The following is a 15767-nucleotide window of genomic DNA, read 5'->3' as shown; positions in this document are numbered from 1 at the left end:
TCCTCCAAAATGAATAATTTGGGGCTGATTGTGGGGGTTCCAGGGCCATGAGCGGAATAAATTTTATATTTTCGCAAGCAGTACAGCGTCAGCTTTCGATTGATACCCGGTTCATCAAATTTAATGCTCGGCAAGCCGGTAAAAAATGACCGTCAAATTGCCTGTAGCCAAATGGAAATTGTGACGTGTATCAATTTCACTGAACCGTGAGATTTGCTTGTGTCGACACCATATAGGACACTATAGGTCCTAGGTCCTGCAGAGCTGTCACAATCGTTGAGTAATATTTTTCATCTGAACAAGTCACACACAATGTACAATGCGACAAGACACAATGCGACGTAATGAACAGATAGGAGGATGTCGAACGACACGCAGTTATGATCCTTTCAATCTAACATCCACCTCAGCCTAGAGTGCCCGATGTCACAGTCCTTTTCGATGATGATAATTTTTGAAGCCGTCAGGTTTTTTTCTTGGCTTTTTTGTCGCCGTAAGAATAGCGGGGGAAGAGGACCCCGGATAAACCTCCGACGGAAATCGAACCGGATCCACCAGATTGATAGGCGCGTATCGTCGCCACTACGCTATCTCCCCGTCAAATTTGTTACTTCGCCATTTAACGGTCTAACGAAACCGCCCAAAATTTCATTTTTTCCAGGCACACATCAAGAAAATTACGCAATGCGGGAATAATTTTCCCCCAGAAAGCCAAACGTCATAGCGATAACCAGGGTGTATAATAACACACCCAAAACCCCCAAGGTCAGCAAACTTTTCCGAAGGCATTACAAGAAAAGCTCATTCTTGGCGACTTTAACAAGAGAGAGAGATAAGGAGGTATTCGTTTTCGCCGGCGCCATCGAGATGCTTTTAACGACGGAGATGCGATACGCACCCCCGTTTTTTCTCCTCCGTATGTTATCCGTGGATGCTGAGAGAGAGAGAGAGAGAGAGAGAGAGTCTTTATTTTCATCGAACCAAAATACATAACGAACGGCAGTGATGGTGGTACAGAAAATATGCATGCACACTGCATAAGTGCACAGTATTCGGTATTAGATAAGAATGACCGATAAGACCGTGAAGGTCATCTAGCCTGATCACACCAGCATCAAACAGGTACACTTGACTCCGAACAGTCTGCTGAGCGCCTAGCAGGATAGCAGCGGATACCATTTTTCGAGTCTTTGGTCTGACCCGGCCGGGGATCGAACCCACGACCAACCGATCAAGTAGCCGTAGCCGCAGCTAACCCATGATATAGCTCTTTATGCAAATCGAAGAGAGCAGAACCATACTAAAAATAGTTTATAGCATGTTTCAAATCACTCATTTACATTTTTACGCAATATTTGATAAAAGTTGCATTAAACTGGCTACGAAAAATGGAGAAAAGTTGCAAAAAGTTGCACTCTAAAATCCCTCCAAACAGCTTAAAACACCATAGTACATAGATTATGAATATCTACGAAGCTGTCGGAAACTGTAAAAAAATGTTGCAAAAAAGTTGCAAAAACTTGGCCTAGTCATATTCCTATAGGATCGCTTGAGTCCGGCGGGATGCGTCAGTCGAGAGGTGTGTAGGCCTACAGCCTGCGGGTGCATGATTATTTGACACAGGCATTCAGCGCCAACCATCTTAACGCCAGAAACAACAAGAAAGTGAAGACATATAAAGTTGCGGCCAACATGCGAGCCCGTGAAGGGCACTCCGAAAAAGATCGACGGCGATAAAATCTTGTCCGAAATGACAGACACGTGTTGACCGACTAGCAATTGCCAAGTTTATGTATCAGTTTCATTGCTGTCACTACCCCGTAAATTTCAATTACATTTTTACCTCGAAATCGAACGCGCATAAGTTAGCGTTACCATATTATGAAATCGGGAAAGGACACACTTTTTCAAAATTTTCAAACTTAGGATACCGGAGGAAAATCTGAAAAAATGGTAAATTTTTCCCACTTCGTGGTCGGTTGTTTAAAAAAAAGGTCAACTTTTTCTCAGAAAGGAGGACAGGCGTCCTCGGAGGACATTTCATAAAACCTCAAAAAGGAGGACGTATGGTAACCCTAGCATAAGTAAAGTAGGCCTACAGCACATTCGTGACGCGCGTCCATCGTCGTCCATCGTCGCGTCCATCGGTGTGCACTGTGCAGCTATTAGAAGATTGGTTATCAACTTTGAAGGATGGATGTGTGACGTGTGTACTGTGGCGGCGAAATCCGTCCAGTACGTGAAGATTTTATTTCCCAGCGTGCGGGAAGGTGTGCAAGAATTGCGGTGAAGTTCATAAGCTCCCGTTACCCGCGTCACCAAATAAGCAAATCCACACCAAGAAGCCGCCTCGTATAACATTTCGAGCCACGTAGAGCTGCTGGTTACGGACAAGGAATATACTTTCATTCAAGAAGGCCTACCTTTCAGTTAGATGACTGAAATGGACGTCGTTAACCGAACCAGATTGTCACTAAAGATAATCTTATATATCATGCTTCTCAATGTGCAGTGCACTCAACATTTAATGTTCAGTTCGTTTAAATGACAGGCAGTATTTATCAGTTACATCTACTTATGATTTCAAAAACCATTAGGCCCAGCGTATCGGTATCCCCAACGTTTCTGTGCAAATTCGAAACCTTATCCTAAATATTTCCCGGAAAAGTGATCTTATACCCTCTTTTATGTCAATTAAACCCTGGTGCGTTATTTTCGCGATCTAATTACGAGATATAATACATACAGTATACAACTATATATGATTCTGCTACAGGTTTCAGGCAAATTTAGCAGGCAGGCAAAGCCTACTCGTCAAGTAGCCTACCTACCTACACTTACACTCTACAGCGGCCCGAATAACGCAGTTGTTGACCTTGCAGCGAAGTCAGCAGATGCACGCAAATTAATTTAGGCAGATCGCATTAATTGGTGTATCGGTATCGGCGACTATCAACCATCACTCATGCAGTTATCGCATAAAGACTTATCCATTACTACCGATTCTCTACTAGCCTATGGGACTCAAAGTTGTTGCAATAATTTGAGAGTGAGTGTATATTGACTCTTGACATCGCCACGAAATGTTTGGTAGCCGTGCGCAAGATATTTGGTTCCTATTTAAACCGTTGAAATCGTCGTGTAATCATAGATGAGACTTGCCTGACAGCCATCAGCATAGAGAAGGCGTATGTCGTCTGATAAACCAGCTCGAGTTGTAGCGTAGCCTTAGTTCCACGTAAGTTGTGGCTAGGTAGGAATGCTTAGCTTCCGGTGGTAGACCACGTTCCTTGCGTTAGTCCTTGATCGTACAACTTCAACATGAATGTAATGACAGTACATCAATTAGTGAGGAATTGCGTTGACGGAGGTGTTGAATAAGACAACTTTTAAATAAGACAAATTTCAACGTTGTTGCGGAATCTATATGAGTGTCAATTCTAGTTAATAATGAATACATTGGTGCTTTTTCGTGGTATACAAGATCTCATTCGTCTAACTGCAATATTTCTAAACCTTTTAAGCCATTCAATTTGCCCACGTATCCCCGAAACCGCCTATACATTTACACATGTAAAATAGGACAATCGGACTTTGGCGAACTGAATTGCACTCAAAGTCAAGCGTGACGGATCTAAACCAAGAACGATGGGTCGTCGATCCATCCTACAATCTCTATAGTTATAAGTTCAACGATATGGGCCCGAGTGTGTGGTGCACAGACCGGGAAGTTGTAAATATTTTAATAAGTATCCGTTACGTAGATTTTGTGGCGATAATTGCCGATGTCACATGGTCGTTACGTCACTCACTACTGAGTTCTGAATCCAGACTCCGTGACCGAACATAAAGGCTTGCTGTTTGTATTTGCGCAATACCCCGATTACGCGTTTGAGCTTGAGGTTTGCTGGTTTTCTGTTTTCCTTTGGATTAATAGGAAGTGTTCATTGGTGGGATATTTATTTCGGTGCCACGACCACCGCCACGCAAGTGAAATGGATAAGCAGCAAAAGTACGACAGGCAGCTTCGCTTGTGGGGTGATGACGGCCAGAGATCGCTCAGCAACGCCAAGATATGTCTCATAAACGTGACCGCCACAGGAACTGAGATATTAAAAAACATTGTTCTTGCCGGAGTCGGCTCCTTCACGATCATTGACCCAAGTCGAATGACTGGCGAAGATGCAGGGAGCAATTTCTTTCTTGAAGCTGATAGAATCGGTGAATCGAGAGCTAAAGTATCCACGGAATTACTCTTAGAACTTAATCCAGATGTAACTGGTGAGTCCATTGAAGAAACTGTGGAAGAAATACTGCAAAGAAATTCTGTGATATTTTCACACTTCACTGTAGTTATCGTGTCTGGATTCCTAAACGAAAACACACTCTTACAACTGGCATCAATATTATGGGATAACGATATACCATTAGTCTTGTGTCAAACTAATGGCTTTCTCGGATATGCGCGAATAGTCCTGTCGGAACATTGCATTGTCGATTCGCACCCTGACAATGCTCACAATGATTTAAGGCTAGACAGACCGTTTGATGGGCTACGCGAGTTCTGTGATTCACTCAACCTAGACACGATGGATAGCAAGGAACATTCCCACGTCCCTTATGTTGTGTTATTATACAAATACTTGGAAGATTGGATTGCTGAAAAAGGTCAGATGCCACGGAATTACAAAGAAAAGAGTGAATTTAAAAAGTTCGTACTATCCGGTGTAAGAGAGAAAGACTCTGGGGGTGCATTAGAGGAAGAGAATTTCTTGGAAGCTGTAAAACACACAAACGCATCACTAATTGCCACTAAGATTCCGTCATCTGTACAGGAGATATTGAATGCTCCGAAATGCTCAAATTTGTCTTTGTCGAGTAAGAATTTTTGGATACTAGTATCTGCATTGAAGCAATTTGTGTCCAACGAAGGCCAAGGTCTTTTACCGTTACGGGGTGATGTACCTGATATGACATCAGACTCTGAACGGTATGTGAAATTACAGTCTGTTTACAAACATCAAGCTGATATCGACCGGAATGCATTCACAGAACATTTATCTTCGATCTGCTCGCAACTTGGGATCGAAAATGGCCGCATATCTTCGCAAGAAATTAAGAAATTCTGCAAAAATTCATGCTTTTTAAGGGTCGTTCGGTCTCGATCAATAGCTGATGAGTTTTCATCGCCGTCAAAGTCAATAATTGAAACTCTCTTGTCCGATCCGGAATCGAACGCCTCTTGGTATTTGATATTTCGCGCACTGGGTAAATTTTTCACTAAACACCGCAGGCTTCCTGGATCAAACGGTGCTGACGTGGAACCGGACATCGGCCGTTTAAAAGTATGCGCGAGAGACATACTCGAGGAATGGCAGCTTCCAAACGCATCTGAGATCATCAACGACGACTTCATTCACGAAATGACCCGCTACGGGGCTTCTGAACTTCATGCGGTGGCTTCGTTCTTGGGTGGCACTGTCTCTCACGAAATCGTGAAACTCGTGACCGCGCAGTATGTGCCATTTAATGATACAATCGTCTATAACGGATTAAATTGTTCTACAACGATATTCCAAGCATGAAACGTCTCTGGAATAAACAGGACAGCGAAAGTTTCATGAGATATCATGCATGGGGACAACAAATTATATTCGATTCCTACTGCCCAGTGATCAGGTGAAAATTGGCGTGACGAATACCTCTACGAGAAAGGGCAATAATGGCAATAATATGATCAAGACTTCAGTTTAACTTAATTTTGATGATAAATATGCCAATGTTTTGTATTTTTGTGTGGGTACTGTTGCCAGTTCTAGCTAGTGATGTCACTTAGCCACTTAGAACCCTGACAACCTATGGAAATGCTATGATCGTGTTCGTTGGCGGTAAAAATGTCCTGATATCAATCTGAAAGTATTGGATGTTCACTGTTTTGATGAACAAGAAAACAGATTGTGTCTAGAATTGGGATTGCACCCTTTTCAACCACCAAACTTTCTTTCTGGCTACACTCCTGTCTTATAGTAGGCAATTCTCTCGTCAATGTTTGTGTAACTTTTTTTACAGCTTCATTCTAAATTGTTGCCGAGAACTAGCTGTCCGCTCGTGTAGAATGGTGTTGAAAATCGGCAATGTAATTGCCATGATTACAGGCGGGGGCAGAGGTCTCGGCCGTGCCACTGCCAACTATCTCATGAAGCAAGGTGCGAAAGTAGCGATACTGGATTTACCGAATGAAGAGGAAAACGCGGATCAGTCCAGCACGGATGGAAGCATATTCTGCCCTTGTGATGTAACAGATACCGATAACATAATGGATGCGTTTCAAATGACGAAAAATGAGTTTGGGAGGCCAAACGTTCTGATCAACTGTGCCGGGATTTCCATGGCGAAAGCCGTCTACCATTTAGCTTTTGCTACTCCTCAGAAGTTGGAGTCCTTTGAGAGTATGATCAACACCAACACGATAGGCACGTTTAATGCAATACGGATGTTCGTGCCGCAAGCCGTCCAAAACGAGCCTGATGAGGATGGGCAAAGAGGAGTGATTATCAACACTTCGAGTATCGCGGCGCATGAAGGAGAATATGGTCAAGTGGCTTATTCTGCAAGTGTAGCTGCTATTAACGCAATGACGCTGCCGCTTTCGAGAGAACTTTGCGGCCACGGAATAAGGGTTAACACGGTATCCGTTGGTTATTTTCAGACGCCACTGTTAGAGAAACTTCCCAGTAAGATATCGAATTATTTAATCCAACAAACGCCCTATCCACAGCGTTTCGGTCGTCCGGACGAATTTGCGATGACAGCCCAAACTATCATTGAAAATTCTTACCTGAACGGTGAAATTATTAGACTCGATGGTGCTTTGAGGCCTAGTTATTGAATAAGATGGACTGGCACATTTCCAGCCTGGTGCTGCTGACCCCTAGGTTGTCGTTTTACAATTAGGAGCATGCCAGTGAGTGCAAAAAGTATTATGCACAATGCACATGACTCTATGAAATAGCTATCGATTCTGATATATGCCCGGGGCGAATGATGACATGAATTATTACCCGGCCATACTGACATGCAATTGCAATTGGCACTGCCCTAAACCATGCTGTGTGTCCATGATTCAATGAAATTGTGTAGCTATCAAGATTTTGCCTTGTCTTTGATCTGGGAACTGACCTTTTGTTACGTTTCTTGATGTTTATTTTTGTGCTATATCTTGGGAGACTTGCGTTCATTTTGTGTCCATGTGAAAATGGTGTCTGAGGTTTAGGAATTAGGATGTCAATTTGCCGCTGCCTCTTCTAGGGATGGGCTAATAGTCTGTGACAGTATGTCATGTTGCGTCCAATTAACTTGATTGTAGAATGCATTGAACTTGAAGAAATGAATACGTTTTACACTCTTCAATAGTGATGATGCGTAAATCCACAAAGATTGGTGCTATGGTCATAAGAATACTCATTATTTATGATAAGATTCCATGGATGAAAGCTCAAAATTTTTCCACATCATGATGCAAAATTTGCCTACACTGTGACAATGACACGATATAGTGACACTGCCAATGACAGAACCCCCTCAAGTCTCTGCTCATTCAATCATGCCTTCATTTGATTTTTCTACCAATTTGTACCTGGTCACTTCTAAAAGGCGTATTATCCCAAAGTCGTGTTGGTGCGGAGAAAATAATCCTTGCTACTTTTGCAGGTCACCTTTCAAATGTGTGCAATAGTAGCTAGTTGAAATTTGAGAAAGCTCCTGGGAGTTCTTTACTTAGACCTACTTTTTGCGCCCTATCATGGGTTCAAGAACTGTAAACTTTAAAGTTGTACTGCTCGGGGAAGGCTGCGTTGGCAAAACGTCGCTGGTCCTCCGATACTGTGAGGATAAATTCAACGACAAACACATTACTACTTTGCAGGTACGCGCAATGGATATGCTAATCGAGGAAATCGTTATAACACGGATTTATCTTTCAGGCATCTTTCTTGAACAAAAAGTTGAATGTTGGCGGCAAAAGAGTTAATCTCTCCATATGGGTGAGTTGAATTGATATTTGGAATCAGCCGTAGCAAAAACATTTTGTCTTTTCAGGACACGGCTGGTCAAGAAAGATTCCATGCGCTCGGACCTATCTATTACCGAGACAGCAACGGAGCTATATTAGTTTATGACATCACAGATGAAGATTCATTCCAGAAAGTAAGAATTGATTAGACACCAGTAATCATCACATGACGAAACCAATGCCTAAGGTTATTGATACAAATAATGCAGTAGTTCATATATGTGTTCTGTCTTACCTAGCTTAAAGCTGTGATAGTAACACTGTTAAGTTGTCTACAAAAACTATGCAAAAATAATTTAACTCAATTCCTGCTCGTAGAAGTGAATTGTGAAGTATTCAAGTTTTTCAATGATAATTCTTAGAATATATACAATAAATACGATTTTTCTAATCCAAGATTTTCAACTCCAATAACTTCGCTTCTACAGGTTGGAATTGAGCCAAACTTGCTGTGCATTGTTTTATCAGACTCCTTGACAATACCATGAGGTATACAGTAAAATTGTCTGATGATTAGGAGGTTGCGGTTCCCGATTGAGTGACCAACGATGATACTAATATTATTATGATACTAATATTATTTGTGCTTTTTTTCAAATTGCATTGAATATATCACAGTTAATGGTAATCTAATAACTTCACCTTTTGTTCTTCCATTCCTAAAACACTTTGTCATTCATGCCATTCTAGGCACAAGTTGCCCTCTAAACCAGCGGTTCTCAAACTACTTCGGACACGTCCCCCCTTTATGATGGTGAAAAATTTCGTGCCCCCCTTATCGCCATATCGAAAAACGCAACCAGCATGCTAGGTGCTAGCAATCTCACTGGATAGTTTGATGGCATAGAAGGTTATATGATTGTTGATAGGGAATTCTCAAATATGAAATTCGGACTGTACAGTGTACACATAGCAATAACTCTGAATTGGAGCTAGATCGCGCCAGGCGCGAAGATGTTTTTCATTTGACCACATCTTTGCACCCCCCTTCAGATGCTTTCACGCTCCCCAGTTTGAGAATCGCTTCTCTAAACTGTATGTATTGACGTGTGCCCTGTATTTACGCTGTTCCTACTTCTGTTAGACGGAGGTGGTATTGCTACTGAGTTCGTGACTCAGCAGTGTCAAGAAACTGGCAGAGCACCATCTCCGTATCCTTGCCGTTTCAACACTTCAATGTTGCAATGTATAGTATATACATGAAATATATCTTTCTTCTAGGTGAAGAATTGGGTGAAGGAGCTAAAGAAGATGCTCGGGGAAGACATAAGTTTGGTAATTGCCGGTAAGAATTAGACTCACCGGCCTGCGAAATATATCTCATTCACGTGTACATGTTTCGTCGTACAGGAAATAAAATAGATTTGGAAAAGGACCGTCACGTTACAATCGCCGAGGCTGAAGCATACGCCGCCAGTGTCGGGGCAAAGCACATTCACACCAGTGCGAAGCAGAATAAGGGAATTGAGGATTTATTTTTAACATTAACAAAGCGTAAGTGTTTTGTTTCTTGAAGATGAATGCAACGCGTGGTGTAGCCTGCCCCGTGTGGCTGGCCGTATCTAACCAAGTACTTTTACTCAGAGGTGGCAAAAGCCATTGTTGGTGCTCGAGTTAAGGTCAAAGTTATATAGATTTCTACTCAAGTAAAAGTAGCGATTTCCAAGCAAGTAAAAATCAAGTACTCCGGGCCTAGTTTTGTTGGTATTTAATGTTTTTCGGACTGTTTCCACTTGAGCTGTGACGATTTTTGAGGCGAAACCACTTGATATATCGGATTTTCACGTGTGGAGTTGGCCCTGCCTGTGCGTTGTGAGCAGAGCAATACAAGTGATTTAACTGCAAACGACGAAGTTTAAATTTTTAATCACCCTTCTGGTTTTTCTGGGGGCACGAAACCTTACAAGTCCGAAGTTGTAAAGCGGGAATTTCAATTATATTCTTTTCATCTACTATATCCTCCATATAACGCTGTAATATTCATAAGCTCATTTACAATTAAGCGACTGGTATCGCGCCCGTTGTGTTTCAACCGACAATACGATGACACTTTCTAAGGTGAAACCTCTCACCTCTGAACTGCTATCTGACAGGGAACAGCCGAAGTCACACTGATGTGCAATAAATATTCATCATATACTGGTTTTGTTCTTTTAACTCTGTCCATGCACGGCTGGTTTTGTGACCAGGAATCGATAGCAATGTATTAGATGTTGAGTCATTCAATGTGTACAGTACAGTGGTTGATTTTTTGCTTTATGACTCAACGAACATTTAGCATTCCGTGAACGGGAAGGCTTGTGGGTTAGCGTGAGTGTTCCGCAGGCTAGTAAAGGTTAAGAACCACTGCTCTAGTAGAAGTGCTGTCGCAAATTTCAACATAAGTGTAAGTAGCAATTTCCAAGTACGTAAAAAAGTAGATATTCTCGGCCTAGTTTTGCATAAACACGCAAAATTGTTGAGTAAAAGTGGAAGTAGTCCTAAATCATAACCACTCGACTAAATACTGCACGTAAGCGAAATCTACTTGAGGACTGCAAAAAAGTATTACATTACTGGCCGCACCTGGATGAGTGGATATATCTCCATAGAATTGGAAGTAAAGAACATCTTTCGAAGTGAGTTAAAAAGTACTCTAATCATTAGCACTTGATTCTGATTGAGTAGTACAAGTAAGCAACTTACTTTATTACTATGAAAAAGTAGCAGTACTATATTACTGATGACCAGTAGGAATTGATCCTGACATCAGCAGTGTAACCAGCTGCCAGGGCTGTCCATTTTAGCAATCGCTTGGGATGGATTGGTCTCGGTCATTTTGTGTTTGAATTCGGTGCTCATTTATGATCGAACTAAATCATGTATTTGAATGAACAGGGATGCTGGAGACTCAGCAGTCATCGGGCATTCACGAATCATCGAGAGCTTCAACCTCTGCCGGTCGCGCGTCCAGCCGGCGTGGTGTCGTTGTGGTCACCGACGAGGAAGCGGCGGCGCAGCAGCCGAGATCTGGCGGGTGCTGCGGTGGTGGCGGAGACGCCTAGATTATTTCGGATTGATGCGGTTGGAATTTATGCACGTCGGCGGAGGTCGGTTTCGTAATTTCGTCCCACAGATCTGGCAGCGGGAATGAATCATTACCATTTTTTTGCCTACGGGAGAACGGGATGCACAATAGCATGTTGATGATGTTTACGAAAACCGCCCAAACCCCCTGATTTCTCAAATCTCACTTTTATTAATTCCGATTGGACCATCGATTGTAACGCCGCACGGCTTTCGTCGAATGGTGACGTATTTGATCTCTATCTACTCTTCATTCTTTCTATATAATATATATTGTTGATTGCAGTGTGGTCGGAATTATTTCACCAGATCGTTAATGCAATCAGTGTCAGCATTTGGGACTAGACTAGGGGCCAGGAACATGATCTACAATATTCGTCCTAATTTATGTGCTTGGACCTTAACGGACTTTTATTTTGAAATTCACACATTGTTTTAAATTCCAATAGATTAGTCTGATCAAATCTACATACAAATCCCAAATGCTAAAAGGATCAGATAATTTGGCTGTGGTAACGTCTGTAAGCTTCAACATGTACCAGTAACGGTAAATTAAAATATAGATTTACACGGATTATATTCAATTCAGTACCTATATGGGAATAATGGCTTACTCACAAAGCGAGAAGAGAATGAAAACACAAATTTAGGTGCGGGAATAATCTAGGATGACGTACGGGTAACTATAAAGATTTAATTCTTTAAAGGCAATATGGGAATGCATTCAGAATAAGGAATAAGTATATCAGGAGATGGGGGTAGAGGGTTCTCCGATTATACCCCTGTCTACACTTCCCTCACGGTGAGACTTATTGTATTGCTTTTGCTCTTTTCTAGCAACGTGACTACACTTACTTATCTACTGGCAGTCTATCAGGCAAACGAAAATAAACATTTCACAGAGTCTTTGTTGTATTTACTGTAACTGCTTCCGCCCTGTGTGAGTATCATCACGGGTAAACCATGAAATAATGATGAACATGAAGCAGAGTACGGTTAGCTAAGACAAAGAGAAATGTCTTGAGTCTTGAGATGAATTTTATAACGCAATGGAAACAGTCATGAACCTTGTCAGGTGTCGTTGATTACATAGGCCTACCACGCAATCGCTTAATATGTCCATTGCTCGATAATGGAAAAGTTCAGCAGCCATGTTACCGGATATATCCCAGTGTCTGATGCAGTGATGCACCCACACATCAACAGTAAACAAATGGTACTATGGATTGGGTCATGGATGAAGCTTGCCACTCCACCTCAGAAAACTTTCATCATGATAGCCAACTATTTCCAGTGCCTAGCTTCGTTCTAATATCGTCAGACTGTTCCTTTGGCGACAATCGCGCGATTGTTTCCCGAGCCTTTTCCGCGGCTTCCAGAGGGAATAGTTCAGAGTCATCCTTTTCCTCGGCTATAAGTTTTGGGAATTCGAAGGTTTGTCCTTCGCCCTAAAATAAGGTTTCAGATATCGCATGGTAAAATACAGAGTACAAGTACAAATACAAGCCTTACCAGGGTCACATGCGCAATTTTGAACGGTTCTCTGAAGTGCCAACTTCCGTATTCATCTTTCTGGCTAACCCACGAAACGTTAGCAATCCTTACATGCGCAACAGGAATTGAATATATTTTCTCTAGGTATTCCTTGATATCATATTTTGTCATGCTGAAGGAGAAAAAATCGATTGGGGTTGTTTAAACTTTGTTATGAGTGAACTTACTCGTGAGGTATATTGAACTTGACGTAGTTTTTAGGCATGGGCTCTTCTGGTTTTACCACGGTTACATACCAATCAGGGAAGAACAGTCTCCGTTGGGGTGCGCCTTTATAAAATGGAGGGAACCTGAAAAATTATATCAGAATCAGACCAGACCAAATTTATACAGAACAGTATAATACGGTAGGTGTGAGATACCGACATGCCGTGCATGACCATTTTGTGAGGCATGGCTATATTGAAAAGTACTTCCGCATGAGCTAGGATGACATATATGTAACACGAGATGTCAAAATTATACCGAGTTACCGTAGTAGTTGGAACAGAGAGCGAGAGGTAAATCAGTTGATATCAGCTTATAATTTGGGGATGTTAGGATGTACTTTAGACAGGGGTTGGATAAGGGCGGAAGGTTATAGCTAACGAACGGGGTGGGTTGACACCAACAAATTAGATAATAGCTCGATATATGAAAAACAGGAGGGGGTGAGTAGCCTATTTTATTTATCATGAACATTTCAAACATATAATGACACAAAACAACTGATTGGATGATGTAGGCCTACAGGCCTTATGAAATTGTTAATAATAAATTGAAATTTAATGTTATGGAGCATACAAACATACATGTATAATAACATTTAGAGTGCTTACCGGAGAAATGGAAGCTTGCCGGGGATTCTTATTCGAGACATGCTCCCTGGCTGGTGCCAGCTGCTAAAACAGCAAATCCGATAGTATATTTGACCTTGCGTTAGTCGATGGGAAATCCACTTTACTATAGTTTACCCCACACACCACGTCCGCTTCAGTTCATAGTACAAAATGAAATTTTACGAAACCTTGAGCTCTGCAACGTTACGCACCAGTACCAGCAGCATTGTGCCCGAATTCCGCCAGAATGAATTCGGCAATTCAACTGTGTCTTCGTTAATTCTAGCTGCGTTGGTTGCTCTTGCTTGCGCGTTAGATATGGTAACATTGATTCATGGCTGACAATCTCCAGCATGAACTACCTCCTCTGGAGAACGAAACTTCTGTTCGTTCTCATATCAAGACATTCCTAGCTGATATGCACAACGAACGAGCAAAGATAGCAGTCGTTACCAGCGGTGGTACATCTGTAAAAATGGAAAAAGCCGGCGTGAGAGCAATTGAAAATTTCAGTACTGGAAGAAGGGGTGCAATTTCTGCTGAATATTTCTTGCAAAACGGTTTCGTCGTCTTTTACTTACATCGCACCGGATGTCAGCTTCCTTATCTAAGAACAATAAATGATGCTTGGCCTAATAATTTGAGTTTCTTGAACATATTCAACACTACAAATGAAGGGGCTGGACTAGAGCTGAGCGATGATATACCTCGAAAATTTTCCCAGGCCGTTTCTGATTATAGTCTGCACAAGAGTAATCTTTGCCTTGTTCCGTTCACCTCCCCTATCGAATATTTGAATTTACTGCATATGTTATGTGATTTATTGCGTCCGTATGCAAATAGAGCAATCCTTTATCTTGCTGCTGCAGTGTCAGACTATTACGTTGAATCTGTACCTGAGCACAAAATACAGTCATCTGCATCTGATTTGCTGCTGAACTTGAAGCCGTTTCCTAAATTTCTGAAGAAAATCGTGCAAGATTGGGCGCCTAACGCTTATGTAGTAACTTTCAAATTGGAAAGTGATGAAAGCATCCTATTACGTAAAGCGAAAGATGCATTGCTAAAATACAATCACAATTTAGTCATTGGAAATATATTGAAAACTAGATATCGTTCAGTACTGTTTGTGACACACACCTCAGAAATGGGTATTGCATTGGATCCTGAAGAGATCATAAATGGTGTAGAAATTGAGAAAAAAATCGTTGATGAAGTTATCGAGCTGCATAAGCAATATTTGCAAACATAATATATTTTCATTTGTGATTTTAGGAAATATAACGTCAATCATGTTGTCAAATCTTCCAGAATATTTAAATTTCTATTTTACCGTATCCAAGTAATCAACAAAAAGTATGCACTGTAAGAATATTATGCTGCAATGTTTTTCGGTATTTTATTAATGTAGGAGAAATTCCGTTGGTATTAGACTTGTCCCAGTGCCTGGAGTAATTTGATTTTGAGACTATATGTGAGTTCGGTATCCAGTAAATTCGGCCACAGGTCACTTCGGGCTTCGGCCCTTGGTAAATTCGGCCCTCGGTAAATTCGGCCAGGGCCGGGGTAACAATAACAGTTACAATAACATTACCTAACCCTAATCTAAACCCTAATTCTAATCCTAACCCTAATCCTAGCCCTAATCCAAACCCTAATCCTAACCCTAACCCCTAACCTCCAAATCACTTGATAATAATATAATTATGTAATTAATTCACATTAATAGTTGGTAATACATTTTTACACAAAATTCTCCGAGGGCCAAATTTACCGATTGAATTCTGCCCTCGGTAAATTCCGTAAATATCCATGTTATCTGCGATGACTGCGTGATATACGCACACCCTGTCCTCCAAATCACTTGATAATGATATTATTATGTAATTAATTCACATTAATAGTTGGTAATACGTTTTTATACAAAATTCTCCGAGGGCCGAATTTACCACTTGATAATAGTATAATTATGTAACTAATTCATGTTAACGGTTGGTAATACATTTTAATACAATATTCTCGGAGGGCCGAATTTACCTAGGGCCGAAGTGACCTACGGCCGAATTAACCGGTGGCCGAATTTACTGGCAACTGTGAGTTAATTTCAGAGGTTTAACTTTTTCAAAGTGCTCAAGTTGATTCAGTCTACTTCAACTACTTCTTCAGTTGTTATATGTTTCTATTCTACTTTACGCCTACTTCATCGGTTTTTAACCTGGACTGTTAACTTTTTATGTTCTAGATTTTGTCAACTAGAA

The 15767-nt window shown here is 41.3% G+C and overlaps 4 protein-coding genes and 1 pseudogene across 4 annotated transcripts; 4 read left to right on the top strand and 1 right to left on the bottom strand.

Annotated features, from left to right (window-relative positions):
- Positions 1–3747: 3747 nt before the first annotated feature.
- LOC145445426 (NEDD8-activating enzyme E1 regulatory subunit-like) lies at positions 3748–6069 on the top strand. The gene has a single exon (XM_080323614.1). It carries the CDS (start codon positions 3996–3998, stop codon positions 5583–5585), a length of 1590 nt encoding a protein of 529 aa, XP_080179740.1. The 5' UTR covers positions 3748–3995; the 3' UTR covers positions 5586–6069.
- A 46-nt stretch (positions 6070–6115) lies between these two features.
- On the top strand, positions 6116–7710 carry LOC145445429 (3-hydroxyacyl-CoA dehydrogenase type-2 pseudogene; annotated as a pseudogene).
- On the top strand, positions 6945–11422 carry LOC145445430 (ras-related protein Rab-21-like). The gene is made up of 6 exons (XM_080323617.1): positions 6945–7924; positions 7983–8042; positions 8098–8205; positions 9293–9356; positions 9422–9565; positions 10949–11422. The coding sequence occupies exons 1-6, from the start codon at positions 7802–7804 to the stop codon at positions 11113–11115; spliced, it is 666 nt and encodes a 221-aa protein (XP_080179743.1). The 5' UTR covers positions 6945–7801; the 3' UTR covers positions 11116–11422.
- Positions 11423–12031: 609 nt separating this feature from the next.
- Positions 12032–13686, bottom strand: LOC145445433 (large ribosomal subunit protein uL23m-like). The gene is made up of 4 exons (XM_080323620.1): positions 13510–13686; positions 12859–12981; positions 12650–12803; positions 12032–12585 (listed from the first exon to the last, which is right to left on the bottom strand). The coding sequence occupies exons 1-4, from the start codon at positions 13548–13550 to the stop codon at positions 12409–12411; spliced, it is 495 nt and encodes a 164-aa protein (XP_080179746.1). The 5' UTR covers positions 13551–13686; the 3' UTR covers positions 12032–12408.
- Positions 13687–13722: 36 nt separating this feature from the next.
- Positions 13723–14933, top strand: LOC145445428 (uncharacterized). The gene has a single exon (XM_080323616.1). The coding sequence runs from the start codon at positions 13844–13846 to the stop codon at positions 14759–14761; it is 918 nt and encodes a 305-aa protein (XP_080179742.1). The 5' UTR covers positions 13723–13843; the 3' UTR covers positions 14762–14933.
- The last annotated feature ends 834 nt before the right edge of the window (positions 14934–15767 follow it).

This window comes from Botryllus schlosseri, chromosome 8 (assembly GCF_051294905.1).
Source record: "Botryllus schlosseri isolate E-star chromosome 8, Bs_hap1, whole genome shotgun sequence".
In the NCBI taxonomy this organism is placed as follows: domain Eukaryota; kingdom Metazoa; phylum Chordata; class Ascidiacea; order Stolidobranchia; family Styelidae; genus Botryllus; species Botryllus schlosseri.
This window is presented reverse-complemented; position numbering and strand designations above follow the sequence as displayed.